Source organism: Cyprinodon tularosa, unplaced genomic scaffold, assembly GCF_016077235.1.
Source record: "Cyprinodon tularosa strain WSP-4 unplaced genomic scaffold, ASM1607723v1 ctg45, whole genome shotgun sequence".
Lineage (NCBI taxonomy): Eukaryota > Metazoa > Chordata > Actinopteri > Cyprinodontiformes > Cyprinodontidae > Cyprinodon > Cyprinodon tularosa.
The window spans coordinates 2,615,213-2,629,745 of record NW_024039174.1 but is presented as its reverse complement, the minus strand read 5'-3'; the positions used below and the strand labels follow the sequence as shown (position 1 = coordinate 2,629,745).

Here is a 14,533-nt window from a genome sequence, read left to right as displayed (position 1 = left end):
ATAGCGAAGATAATATGAAACTCTCCCTCTTAGCAAAACACGTCACCTTGAAAGCTTGATTTATTAGAGCGCTGGTTTGGAAGGTAATAACTATATTTTACTGTATGTAATTAAATGTGTATTGCATGATGTCATGTTGCAGCTGCAAGAAACAGATCCTTGACTATCTTGAGAAACTTCAGCTGTTTGCCAGTACCACCACTTACTGTGCAGAGTATGACATCATCTCCCTGAGGTGAAAGGCAATGGGATTTTAGATTTGATCGGAAACACGCTCCCAAACCCACTAAGCGTCTGCACGGATGGCACTGCAAACACACTTTGAAAGGCACAACACACTCACACACACAGGAATGAGTGTCTGACAGATGAAGGAGGTTAATTGCCACAGACTTACATCATGAGTGGCAGCAGGAGGCAGCGAGTGCATGGTTAAAGAGAGGGAGGGGAAATGAATATGTTGGCTATCTCTCTTTTTCTCTCATGCCATTTCCCATCTGATGTGTAGTTTTGCTTGGATTCATTGCCCTGTCAAATTTCTCTTTTGAGGCCACTGCTGCATGTATTTTTGTTCTCCAAATCTGCAATATGTCATCACTAGTTTTCTTCCTCAAAACATCAAGCATTTCCAGGTGCTTAATATTCAACAATATGTCAGTCACCTGTGTTTTTGTTGTTTCTACAGTAAATGCCACATTTTATTCAACTGTATCTGATTTACAGTCTTTATTTGTCTCCTCAGTTACTTTAGCAAATTGTATTCATCAAATACATGACTTTTTAAAAGTTTTTTAGAATATGTGTACTAATAGGTGATGTATGTAACCTTAAAGGGATCCAGTCCTGTTCTATGCCTATACCAAAAAACATAAAATGTCATATGTTAATGTTAAAATAAAGCAACATACCCCAAGGGTAGTGTTTACTTAGTTCATTTTCAGCTTGAAAATATTTTTTTCTTTGGATGCGATCGAAAGGTGTAAACATTATTGTAAACTGTCACCGTCTGCTTGCAGTACTTACACATACATATCCATTAAACTGGCAGCTCTTGTGTTTTCCCCAATAGCTACAAATATTTTATTTTAGAATATTTTAACTTCGATTTTGGACATTTGTTTTTTTATTTTTACACGTGTTGGATGTTCCTTGGTAAAAGTAAGCTGTAAGCTTACCATTTTTTCTTTTAGGACACAATAAAATTAAATGTAACTTGACAACAAAGAGCACGTTAAATAGCAGCTTACATTTTTATTCCAAATGCTGACAATTTAAATAGATTATTTCATATTATCAAATAATATTATAAATAAATAAAAAAAATACAATGTACTGAATTTAGGCCATGTATGCAGTGTTAAATCCTACAAATATGTGGCTATTAAAAAAAACAAAACAAAGATTCTTAAACTATGAAGCCATTCTTAACATTTCTGGATTTTAAAAGGTTTTGAAAGAGATATAGAAAAATATTCAAACAAAAATTCCTCTTGCAATTCATGATTTTTTTCTTAATAAAAACCATTGTGCTCTGTTACCATATGATTCTATCCAACTCATTTTACTCAGTTTATTCAAGGTTTTTCCACTTGGACAATCTCCACAATATCAGGTCCAGGACACTTTGCTCTTTCAACCATGGGTCAGCCAATCAGAAGATTGCTCAGGCATGAGATGCACTCTCACAGCTGAATTGACTCCAGTGGCAGTATGCCAAAAATGGTGTGAGAAGCTATTTTGCCTTGATATCAGTGCAAAATTTTGAGCATAACCACAACATTTTTTAAAGAAAATGGCAAAATGATGAATCAGAGTACGTACTTAACAACTGACAGATTCAGTCTTCTGAATGACCACAGCCTCTTGACAGTTATCTGGTCCCTTGTGCTGGACAGCCCAGGCTCGATTAAGCAATACTTGATTTGCTATCATGTATTCTGACATTTTTGGTTTAATAGGATATCCAGGGGTCTGGTTAAAACAGCGGAGGACGTTAAGGCATGTTGCCAACAGTGATGCCTGCTGCTGTGAACAAATAAAAACACTGAACTGTAATAACAAGCAGAACCACAGTGTTTCAAAGGAATTAGAGTTAAGGAAAAACAGGCCACTCATCTGGAGGCCAAGTATGTAGTTAAGTGGTATGTACTTCATATTAGATGATGTGCTGTCAAACATCAGAGCCTTATGTCAATATCAGCAGCTGTGCAAGTAGAAGATTCCCACAAAGCACCAACAAGGTAACAAATGGTTTTCCTTTGTATTCAGTTCCAGTACTGGACACAACAATAGCTGGAAGTTCTAGAAAGGTGGGTATTATTAGATATTTCCTCCCTACAGCTATTAACACATACAACAACTTGGTTTTAATAAAAAAAAAAACAAAACAAAAAAAAAAAACTACAAACTACAAATAAAAAAATTAAGAGTTACTGCAAAATGTATTTTAGCTTTTTGATTAATTAATTATTTATTAATTTAGATGAATTAATCCAACAAGAGGCAATCATACAGTCCACACATTGGACCTCTAAAAAAGAAACAACCCTTCCTTTGACAACCTCAGTTGGAAAGATTAAAAGCTATAGATATCCTTCTGTTAAGTTAAAATTTCTTATTTTTGTTTAACAAGACATTCACGCCTTTGTATTTTACTCATATTGAACACAGATTGTCATTATCTTGGAGCTGATGTCTAGTCTGTTAACTCCTTTCACTCACCTGCTTATCTGCGCCCAGTTCTCATTATAGCTCATCTGATCCACCTGCTTCAGTTTCTATTTAACAAGCCTTCAGACCAGTCATCAGTGTCATATTTTGAGCCTGTGGTGACAGTTCTCTAGCGTACCTGTGCTTCCGATTGCCTGATCCTGACCTGTTCTGTCTCTGGACTTTTGAGCCTGCATGTCCCCGTTCTGATCTGTTTACCTGACCTACCTTCGGACTCCTGCCGGATCTCTGCCTGTCTGTGCACCAAACCTGGTACTGTTTCTTGACTCCGTTCTGGATTCCCCTTTGACATATCTTTGGATTATGGATCTCCTGGCTCTGACGACTGAACACGTCACCGACATCAGGTATGCCTGTACACCGATATATCAGCATCTGGCACTATCAGGGTGGCGCCCCCTTCATTGTGTTGGCAGCCGACCGGCTGGAACCAACCTCACTCTCTGTGCTCGACACTGAACTATAAGAGCAGGTTATTGACTCACATATTCGATAACTTCCACCTACAGAAATATGTGATCACTAACCTGTTGTCTCCCCCTGCAGAGGTTCCTGCCTTAGAAGCTGACGCTGCTCACTGCGGTTCTGTTTCCAATAAACATTTTTTGAAAAATATGTTTGTCCGCCTCAAATACTGGATCCTATTGTTCTGAGCTTGACACAGATATCTTTTTTTTCTGTACAGAATTTTATATCCTGCTTTAAAAAAACACACAAAGAAAAAACACCACAGTCTGCTGCAAACACCTTTGAAAGGCAGTTATTTTCAAGTCTAAACATTCCCATTTAGGTTACATGTAATGTTTTAGTCTGTTTAATTAGAAATTTTACTTGTTCTACCAGAATGATCAATTTAAGTGGCAAACATGGGAGAAAAGATCCATAATTACACTGGTACAAAAGAAGATGGACTGAACAACAGAGGTTGCCTGTCACACATCACTATGTGATTACGGGTAGGTCATGGTGTGTGTGTGCATTTGTGTGTGTGTGTGTAGCTGGCGAGGCAGGTATTTGGACTTCCTGCTGTGATTCTGATTTAAAATGCTCACCAGACAAAGAAATGCTGGAAGACAAGGCTGGCAATGCAGAGTGTATGAGTGAAATCAGAGAAGTGGTGAAAGACAAAAAGGGCAGCACAAAGGCACGCGGAAAACGACACACCAGTTATGAAAATTCAACTAGTGAGAAAAAGAGAGAGACGGAAAAGAAGAAGAGAGAGAGAAGAGAGAAAAAAAGGAAAGATTCCCAGTGAGTCGTTGGAAGAGAGAGGACAGAGTGGTCTGTATGCGTCCGTCCGGTCGGTCATTCAGCTGATTAATTTGTGACAGAGGGGATTTCTGTGCTCCACACCATTGAATTGCTGCTCTAATTTATATGGTAATCTTCTTTAAGACTCTAGCTGCATACAAACTCCTTCTAGTTCCATCTTTGAAAAGACCAAAAACCTTTTCTAGACTGACAAACACACCTGATAATGTACAACATGCCCTGCAGCAAATGAGCCAGAATGTGGGAGAGGAGACAACACTTGTCACTTTCCTGTTAGTATTACTTCACATTGTGCTGTTAGGGCAATCGTTGGTTTACATGTTCGTCCCTGGCCAGAGTCCCACATCAGCTTGCGGCATGAAGCGCAGTTGTAGATGATGCAGAGAATGGACATCAAAGATAATAAAGTCTAAGATGGAAACAATCTCTGTAATTTTTGTGTAGTTTTGTTTTTATTCATACGCAAATGACCAAGTTGAATAAAAAAACAGCACTCTTAACCTAGAAGATTACAATATTTTGCCACAGTCCAACCACGATGTTGAATATGTTTCATAAGGATACTATGTGAAAGTCAAATGTAGGTTAATTGGACCATTATTAAGTCAAAGGAAATAATCCACTGTTTTGACTTATTAGTTGTGGCATCTCCCGTTAATTTTACAAACCCTACAGAATATTCCCACCCGTTAAGCTCCTAATGGGGGACACATTGTAGTGATGGCATCATGAGTTTTGGGTACCTCTTTTCAGCATGGACAGCATAGCTGTTTAGAGTTGATGAGACCTTAATACACAATTTCCTAAAAGAAAACCTGTTAGTGGACACAAAGCGCTCAAGAGGTTAATCTTTAAGCTCTACAATCCGAACTATAAAGCCAGAGCTCCAGTGTGATGGTTAAGATCAAAGCATATCCTTATAATATAAAACGGCAAAGCCAAAGTCCAGACCTGAACCCAGTTGAGAACGTTTCAGGATGTGCGATTACAGACACTCTCCATTCAATCCGACTAAGCTCAGGTTATTTTGCAGCAGAAAACAAGCAAATATTATTATCATCAAAGCTGTGCGAATACAGTTGCAAAGCACTGTGTGTGTAAAGCTGTCAACATTCTGACACATCTAAGTATAGCATTTGTTAGTTAGGTGTAGGTGGTAAAAGGTATCTGTTTTTACAGACAGCTAAACTGGGAAGCACAACTAATGTGATAGAATTCATATTCAAAACATTCATATGTTTTTTATAAAATGTATATACTACAAACATACATCTGTACTTTCCTAATTTAGCAACTGGATTGGAATCACCCACAGTCCTAAACCACCCACATTATACCCCGGGATTTCTGTGCATTTAAGTTTTGAAAACTGAGTCATTCATTTACAGCTGTCATGTCTCTAGCTCTCTCTAGAGGGATCTACGGTGCTGTTGTTGATTGTAAGGATACAATAAATGTAAAGATAAATATAGTGGCCCTAGCAAAGCATTGACTGATGATTCCATCGGTCTTCGTTTACATCCCGTACTCAGCACTTTCTAGAAGTTAAAATTAATGAACCAAAAACCCATAATTTAAAACATGTTTGCGTGTACTGACAGTTCTGGGAACTACTGCAGTGACTGTACCATGACACTTCCTTACACTCTTTTCATGTAAATACATGTGTAAGTGGGAGTGCATTTGCATCTCTCTTCAGAGTACAGCAAGGTGTACTTCACTATAAATGACATGCTTGCAAGTGAAATGAAAGATTGTTCTAAGTACAAGCACAAACAAAAAAGTCAAGTGCAGATTTATGCTACAGATTCCAAAGTGTAGGTAATAAAGCCGCAGATTTTTGTGTCATTGTACCCTTAAAAGTGAGGTAACTAATGAGCTGTACCTGTGAGCAGCTCTCGGATTTCCAGGTCTGTGGTCTTCCTGAGTAGTCGGACCAGAGCGGGTATGCCTCCGCAGTTCTTCAGGGCGATCTTGTTGTCGTCATTAGCCTTGCCATACACCAGGTTCCTCAGTGCTCCGCAGGCGCTGCGGTGAACATCTGTCATTCGGTGGTCCAACAGGTCCACCAACAGCTGGATTCCACCCTGCCGACGGATCTGCAGACAAGACAAAGAGAAAGAAAGACCACTTTATTAAAACCTAAAATGTTGGAGTCACTTTGAAGGTATAGTGTAGGATTTGCTTTTCCTGGTGGATCATCAAAATAATTGTCAATGATTCTGGTGATGAAAGGCCATTCTACGTACTTGTCCCATTTTCAATTACTGGTGGTGAGTCTGAAATAGTGGAATAATAGCAATTCTTCTTTTTGGCCTCATGCATGCTCTCGCATGTGTTTAATCACGTGTTTCCATCTCAGAGTGGGCAGAGGGTTCTGCATGTGCTTTTTTTTAAGTGGAGAGGGCAGTTCTTTCAAAAATTTGCGACAATCCTCCACTATACCTTTAAATGCTTTTTGGGAAAAATGTTCTTGCTATCAAAACTGAAAATAATAATAAAAAAAGGTTAAAAAACAAGAGATTTTAAAAAAGTAGATATTTCTCAGTCCAAGGATGAATGCTTCACCACAGGATCTGAAGCTGCTGCCAGGAATTAGGCTTTTCTCAACAACACTGAAACACTGACTAAAAGGCAACTATGCTGTAAACAGTGAAAATCTGAACTTTTGGTTTCAAGTATTTCATCTGTATTATGTACTTTGTGATATCATCATATTTTTTTTATTCCAGAATGTAGTTATTTTATCCTTGTCATATGCACTTAATTTTGTTTCAGTTTTTTTATTGGGAGGAACCTAGAAGCCCTTTGGCTAGTAGACCTTTGTACGCTACATCAGTTTCATAATGGTAACATTTGGTTGTTCTATCCCTGTAAAAATAAAATAAAAATGGTGTCTATAGGGGTGTGTGTGTGTGTGTGTGTGTGCTAAGGCCAAACCTCCCTGCTCCTTTCTCTCTAGACAAAGAAAATGTAGGGCAGACTGGCTGCTCTCCATAAAAAAATAGCAGTAATTTGAGCTCTTTAAGAAGGGGAAGCTGTACATGTTTGCACTGAGTTTTAATAGTATTATATACAGAAGCTAAAAGTAGTGAGTCTAAAACTAGACTCACTGTTTAAATATAAATCTATATAACTCCTAAGAAATGTTGCTTTGTAATTACCATTATACCAAATAAATCACAATGCAACACAAATACCATCCCCACCTTTATATGAACTGATTTTGGCAGTCACGTTCAGGTTTTAATCCCAGCTGTTTGGGCATGTAACACTTTTCTTTCTGTTCAAGTCAATAACAACTTCCTTCTTACCTTTTGTCACATGTCTAAAAACCAAAGTCCATAAAAACTGATGGCAGCGGTTGGGTTAAAAGGCCTCTTTTCAGCTGACAGCTGACTTGTATTTGTATGCACTGTGATTATTTTTGATGTGAACGAAAAGGGAAATGCAGAAAATACTGTATGATGTGTCAACAGTGAGAGAAGAATCTTTTCTGTAGTGGCAATATTTGTCACTTTCAGTGGTCTTTGGAACTAATAAAATAATAAATAAATAATATTAACAGAAATGTAAAGTAAAATGGATAAAAAAATATTTGAATGCTTTCTGACTTTGGTTAAATTGATAGTAGATCTAAAGAATATATGTATCTATATATATGTAAAATTATGAAATATGATTTTTTTTTGGCTTTATGTCAGGATAGAAGGTTAACTTGCATCTCAAGACTGTTGTAGCCTTTAACAGCTTTTCTACGAGGGTTAACCTGTACTTAGTTCCACTCATGATCCCATTGACTTTTACCACTTTCTCTGCTCCTTCTGAACAAAAGCAATCTTAGAAAGTGATGCTGCAAAACCATGTCAGAAGGGGCTGCTACATGACTTATTTTAACCTCTGTAAAGAAACTGACTGAAAAGGGATTTGTAAATAGAATTAGACCATCCATCCATCCATCCATCCATCCATCCATCCATCCATCCATCCATCCATCCATCCATCCATCCATCCATCCATCCATCCATCCATCCATCCATCCATCCATCCATCCATCCATCCATCCATCCATGTTTTTTATAAATACAAGAGAAAACTAAATCAATAAAGTAGAGGCACATCAAATAACAGAAGCGTATGAAAACTGAAGCTCCCTCTGCCGTTCCTGGTATCCCTATTACAGATGTGTGAAAAGTCTAACAACAGATTTTGCTGCTGTTGTAAGGATTCATGGTTTTGTCATGCCATGTCTGGATTTATTTTTGTTTTCATCTCTCCACCGTCCTCCTGCCATGTCTCTCTGTTTTCATCAACCTCATTCAGCCCACCTCTGCCAAGCCCAATTACGTCTGTTTCACTGTTGGCGACACTTCATAAACCCTCCCCAGCCTCTGCCTCTCTGCCAGATGACTGACTCCTAAGCTGGTGGAAATCCTGAGTTCTTTCCAATCATCTGTTTTCTTCTTACTGACCAGATTTATGCTTTGGGATACCAACTCTCACTCTGATATATGGCGCCTAGGCAGAAGTTCAACTGAAGAAACTCATTGCTCTCCAACATCCACCTGCAACACAGCCAATCAGCTTTGAACCACACCTCCACAAAAGCCAACGGGCATCCAAAATGAATCTTAAAAGGCCTCCGATCGCAACTCGTCTGCTCCTGTGCACAGACAGAAGTTGCACTGTGTGACTTCATTCAGATGACTGCGTTTCAACCCACCATCCTCCTCCAACATCGTAGCAAAAGCTTCATCAGTGTCATTCCTCCTGGACTCATACTGCGTTCCCTGTCTCATCTCAACTGGTCCGGCAGAGGACCGCCATGTTGAGCCTGGTTCTACAGGAGGTTTCTTTCCAACGGGGAGGTTTTCCTCTCCACCATCCCTTCATGCTTGCTCATCATGGACAGGTTCTCCCAACCTATGTTATCTAAGCTGGACATCCATCTTCCAGGTCCCTGTGTGAAGCTCTAGTATCAGCTCACCCCATCCACTGAATCTCCCCATAAAGCTCAGCATATCATCTCGCTACCAGCAGTCTACAGACAGACCAACTTCATCTATCTCCACTCCACCACCAGCTTCAGGCCTAGGGGGGAAATAGCCCTATTCTTTGCTCCTGTTCATGCATATCTATCAAAATGAAGTGCTATGTTTCCTGCCGAGGTCTGAGCGCCAAAGAGAAAGTACTTTTATAAATGCATTTCTTCTAATTGTCTTTTCTCTTTGTGTGAGTTTTTCAGATTGAACTGACTATAATTTCTTGCCAATACCCCCTGCTAAATGTACCTACATGTGCCTCCTCATCAATGACCATTTCCTGCTCTTAGAACAGGTACAGACTAAAGAGGTGCTCTAGAAAAGGCCCTCAGCCTGAACTCACTCTCCACACGATCTGGTGTTTCTCTGAGCTGCCAACCCCTCACCCTCTCTGACATCACCATAGCTCCTGTTTCCCAGCTGCTTCTCTATCCTGCAGGTTAGTGAGGCTGATCATTCCCTAATAGCGATTAGGTAACTGTTCTTTCTCCCCACAGAGTTTGAAGAAAACTTTACACCTGTTTACAGATCAATAAGCCTTTGTTCTTCTGAGGTTTCTAAATTTCCTTGTCCTGAGTGTAAATCCCCACAGCACTGATTTATCTCCCTTACCGTCCATATCAGAGCTGAAAAAACAAATCTGGCTCGTCGTCTGACCTTGTTCTTCACAGCTTCCATCGTTTGAACATATTTATTGCTCTGATCATAATAACGGGAAAGATTGGCGGAGAACCTAATTCCTTGTGGCATATTCTTGATTTCATGAAGATAGACTTGTGCGCAACTTCTTTTTCCTGTTTGGCGACCCCACTAAGAGACATTTGCCCCTGTGTCATTGTTTTTAGTAAACTTGATAAAAAAAGTGAAGTAGATGTAAAAAAAAAAAAAAAAAAGAACATTCCTTTTTAGGGCAAGAGGTTTTTTTTTTTCTGGACTGATCAAATATACCCAAATGGATTCTAAGTACTTTCAGGCATTAAAAAAAACATATACATTTACTTTAAGGCTTGTTTTCTTTTTTTCACTACGGATGTCAATAAGTTGGGAGAGCGCTGTCTTCCAATTCACCAGGACAGGACAGAAAAACCTCAAAGCACTAATGAAGATAAATGGGTACAAGAAAGTAGGACCTGTAAGGCAGATCCCATCTATTCTGTTGATGGGAATATGAACTATAGCTTTGATCCTCAGGAATTTAGATGCATTACCTAAATGACAGAAAGCTTAAATTGTAATACTTGCTATGAGCCTCTTTAGATAGAAAGTCATGCATATCTATCAGTCTGTTATTTCACTGCAAAAGCTGCACATTTCTCAAGGGTAAAACAATGTTTAGCCTAATTGTGCTAACCCCACTCCACCATACTTCATCAGTTCACTCCCTCATTTTACCTTTCACTCAGTGTTGAGTTCCTGTTGCCTGATGGCTGTTTGGAGGACTTGGTTCACTCTGATATCTGTCGCCTCCATAAGCATTAATAAAGTGGAATTGAGCTGCTCTGAGTTGACATCGAGGAGACAGATGGAGCAGCTTTCTACAGGACACTGAGCAATGGCAGCTCCAAACGAAGGATAGAAACCGCAAAGAAACAAGACTGCATTCGGAGCAGGGCAAGATGTGAATGCTGAGGAGTTATTGCTTTCTAATTCAGAGAGTGGCAGCAGCCATATAAAGACACAAGGTAAATGGAGTTTCCATCAAATGGAGACAAATTGACTTACCTTCAGGCAATGTGTTAAATAACTATTTTATGCAATGCTTGTATCTGTGTTAGAAGTAATGGCAAGGTGACAATAGAGTAAATTGACAGCTATCAGATTTACAACCTGCCTTTTCAGATTGTGGGAACCATCTTACATGATAAAGCTGTGTTGTTTAACAGGAACAAATTACACTTAGAGTACCATCATTCCAAGGATCTAGTAAAGGATCAACACACTGCCTTGCTGTGGTTTTTATTACTATTTTGCTAATACATATATATTTGTATTACCTTGAGATTTCATGCTGTGAACCAACACAAAGTAATAATGGATTACTTTAGACAATACCTTCCTATGAACCTTATATTATATATATGGTACACAAGAAATATTTCTGCTGTGTGTTTACTCCATGTTTTTATTTTGACATTAATATCTGGTAGAGCATGAGAAATAATGAAAGCACAGCCTATTCTATTTGATGTATTCTCCCCACAGGCACCAGATCATTATCCCACTTCCTATTTCAGCTTTATCACTGAGTTAAATAATTTGACTGCAGAAGTCTGTAGGGGCCCACAGTGTAATGGCAGATCCACAACTGAGAAATGTCAAGTGAGAAACTTGAGTGAAAGCAGACGTGACTTTTACAAAAGGACTTCAGCACCGTTATCAGGAAATTTTATTAAATGAGATAAGACCACAAAACAATCGACGGTGGTAAAAAAACTGTAAATAAATAAAACTTTTGCTCATTCGAAGGAGAAATAAGTAACACAATTTCATCCTCTGATAGCTTTGACTGGGTTCCTCCAGTTATGGAGGAGGAAGACACAGAGTCAAGAAAAAGAGACATCCTTTGACCCAGACAGAATGGCATTTTTTTCTGATCAGACATCGTATTCTCATGTGTTATTCTAGCTGCCTATTTTGCAAAGGTTTGCATTTCAGCTTGAGGTAAAAGGTTCAGTACCGAATACATTTCATGAGACAAATGAAGCTTTAGCAAAAATTCAATCTTATCAGCTTCACATGAACGAACTGCGAAGTTCCTTGAACAGCTCCAGCCAATCAACTCCAGCGAATGTTGATTCACAGCATCAAAGTCTTCTGCCGGGGCCTGAGCACCAGAAAAGTTATTTCTTTTATATCATTGTCTGTTTCTGTCTCCTTGAACCCCAGTCGGCCTCAGCAGATGGCAGCTCACACTGAGCCTGGTACTGCTGGAGGTTTCTTCCTGTTAAAAGGGAGTTTTCCTCTCCACTGTCGCAACATGCATGCTTGGTGTGAGGGATTGCAGAGAGTCAATGAGTCCGCGCAATCAGATGGATTTCCTTAGATAGAAATATTTTGAAGAGTATGAATGTCTTACCAGTATAAATAAACTGAATACTTTTATAATTGCAGCTGTTATCAGTGTGAGTCTCCCAAGGTTGAAATATATTTTGTTGAATTTTCGACTGCAAGAAGCGTGTGGTTTTCTAGGACTACTCTTTATTTGCATCCGTTTCCAGTGCATCTACCAGACTAAAGGCAGGTTACCCCAGAAAGCATCCACAGGCAGAAGGTGTGTTTTTATTTCTCCTGAACCCGTTAAGACTGTGCTTTGTGAGAAAGTGTGCTACATTTTTCACTGGTGGAATACTGGCTGTACAGCCAGAGCTTTATAGCTAAGCCCATATTTGTATGTCATTAATCATTTCAGTAGTTATTGGAAAACCCTTATTTTGGCATTGCAGCAACTATATTGGAAAGAGACAAATGCTTATGGTTTCTACAAAACTTTTTTGCATGTTTCTACTGGTATTTGTGCTCATTACAGTGAAAGTTAATTTTTTTTTATAAGTTCTAATTCTTTAAAGTTAAAAGCCCTGAATGGCTTTAAATATTTGCCCCTCAACAAATCAGATTCAAAGCTCTAATTAAACGCTACCCAAAAATTAAAACATGGCTTTCAATCTAAATCTATCCAGAATGAGTCTACAGTAGACTTAAAATGGTGTTTCAGTGACAACTTATCCAAAGCTAAAGGATGAATATTAGAACACCAACTTCAGGAAAGTATGTTTTGAGCTCAGTACCTCAGACTTGATCTTGTTGTCTCCAAAGCAGAGGTGCTGAAGGTAGGCTGCAGCGTTAGACTGGACTGACGGGAACTGATGCTGCAACATCTGGATCACCTCTGGCAGCTCGGGATCCCTCCAGCCAAACTCCCTACAGACACCAAACAGACAAGATAGAGGTGACCTGTTACAAAGGAGCTTTATTGGTTTTATTCTGTGATCCTAAGTTAAAACACACATGAGAAAACAAGGATTAACAGATAAGAGGAGCAGAAATACAGGGTGAAAATGAACCATAAGAAAGCAAGTGCAAAGATTTTCAGCAAGATTTAAAGGACCTGTTTAACCTCACACTATACATTAGTGTTCAAAATGTAAGATAGGTAAAGAGTAGTGAAATTTATTTTATTTTTCTCTCACCATACAAGAGTTGTCATGAAAATGCAACATCAAACAAAGTGGACATTGAGACGTTGGCTTCTTCGTTTTAAAGTGGAGATTATTCACAAAACTCAATTACTTGGATATTTAAGATATCTGTGCGTCCCAATTTCCCCAACAGTAAATCCATGGCAACATTTCAGATCGTTAAAAATCAAAGTTGCGCCCAAAAGATAAATGTTTTTTTCCCAGTTTGGCTTATGCTCTAATGATTAAATTGACCATTAGTCAGTCACTGGATATCTGCATATTTAAGTTGTTTTTTCACACACTATGCTTTTCATTGCCTGCATGCTGATAGATTTCAAAAGTAGGAAAAAACTGTTAGATCTTGCTTCACTATAATTGATGATCACATGTTTAGAATTGTTGATATGATCTAAACTCTTTTGGCCAAGGTTATACTAATATACCACCATATTCTCATCAAACGGAAGTCCCACATACAAAGCACTGTGTAAGCGCTGGCAGCACTTTGACTGGATGTGAGCTCTTATTAAAAACCCTTTAATTGAACATGGCCATTCAGAGACACTTATTCTGAGGTAAAAAAGCAAGTAGCTCTTGATTTGCCCTGCTATGTTGACAAAGTCAGCTAATTAATAGGGCACGCGGAACTCAAGAGGAGCACCAACTCATTTTGTCTATATCAGACCATAACAGATGATAATAATGCTGACTAAACCTTCCAATGGCACTAAATTATAGAATTTTTTTTTGCCACTTTTTAGTGATTCAAGGAAGAAGGGGTGCCCAAGTCCAGGCCTGCAGAGCTACTATCCTGCAACTTTTTAATGCACACCATTTTAAACAGACCTGAACCAAAGGAGTTGGTTAACATGCCTCTGTTTAACTAAATTAGGAAATTGAGCCTTTCGATTCAGGTGTGTTAGACAAGAGATGCATCTAAAGGTTATAGGTTGGTAGCTCTTGAGAACTAGACTTAAGAACCCCTTATTTAAGATAGTATGACTGATCAAACTTTAATTGGATTAATATGTTTTTGACAATTTATAATGGTAAAAACAGTAAGAGTAAATTTTTTCAATCCTTTTGTTGGTTATTATAATCAAAATAGATTAGAAATACTAGTCAAATCTGGATTTTTTTTTATTTGTAAGAACAACATTGGGATTTTTTTTGTTTATTTAAAAGGTTTTAAAAAACATATTTCATCTCAATCCCATTTACCCGAAGCTTGTATTTTCTTGGTTTAGAAGACTGCAGAGTCATTACACCTATAGCATAAAGTGACAAAACTTTCAAATATGACCAACTTAA

General features: G+C 38.5%; 1 protein-coding gene across 15 annotated transcripts in view; it reads right to left on the bottom strand.

Moving 5' to 3' along the window:
• ctnnd2b (catenin (cadherin-associated protein), delta 2b) overlaps positions 1 to 14,533 on the bottom strand; it is a 209,394-nt gene that overhangs the window by 36,897 nt on the left and 157,964 nt on the right. For all 15 annotated transcript variants that reach the window (XM_038300408.1, XM_038300411.1, XM_038300407.1 and 12 more), the window contains 2 exons: positions 12,830 to 12,962; positions 5,888 to 6,101 (listed from right to left, as the gene is read on the bottom strand). In XM_038300408.1, the coding sequence (XP_038156336.1) occupies positions 5,888 to 6,101; positions 12,830 to 12,962 (347 nt within the window). The remainder of the gene's footprint in view (positions 1 to 5,887; positions 6,102 to 12,829; positions 12,963 to 14,533) is intronic.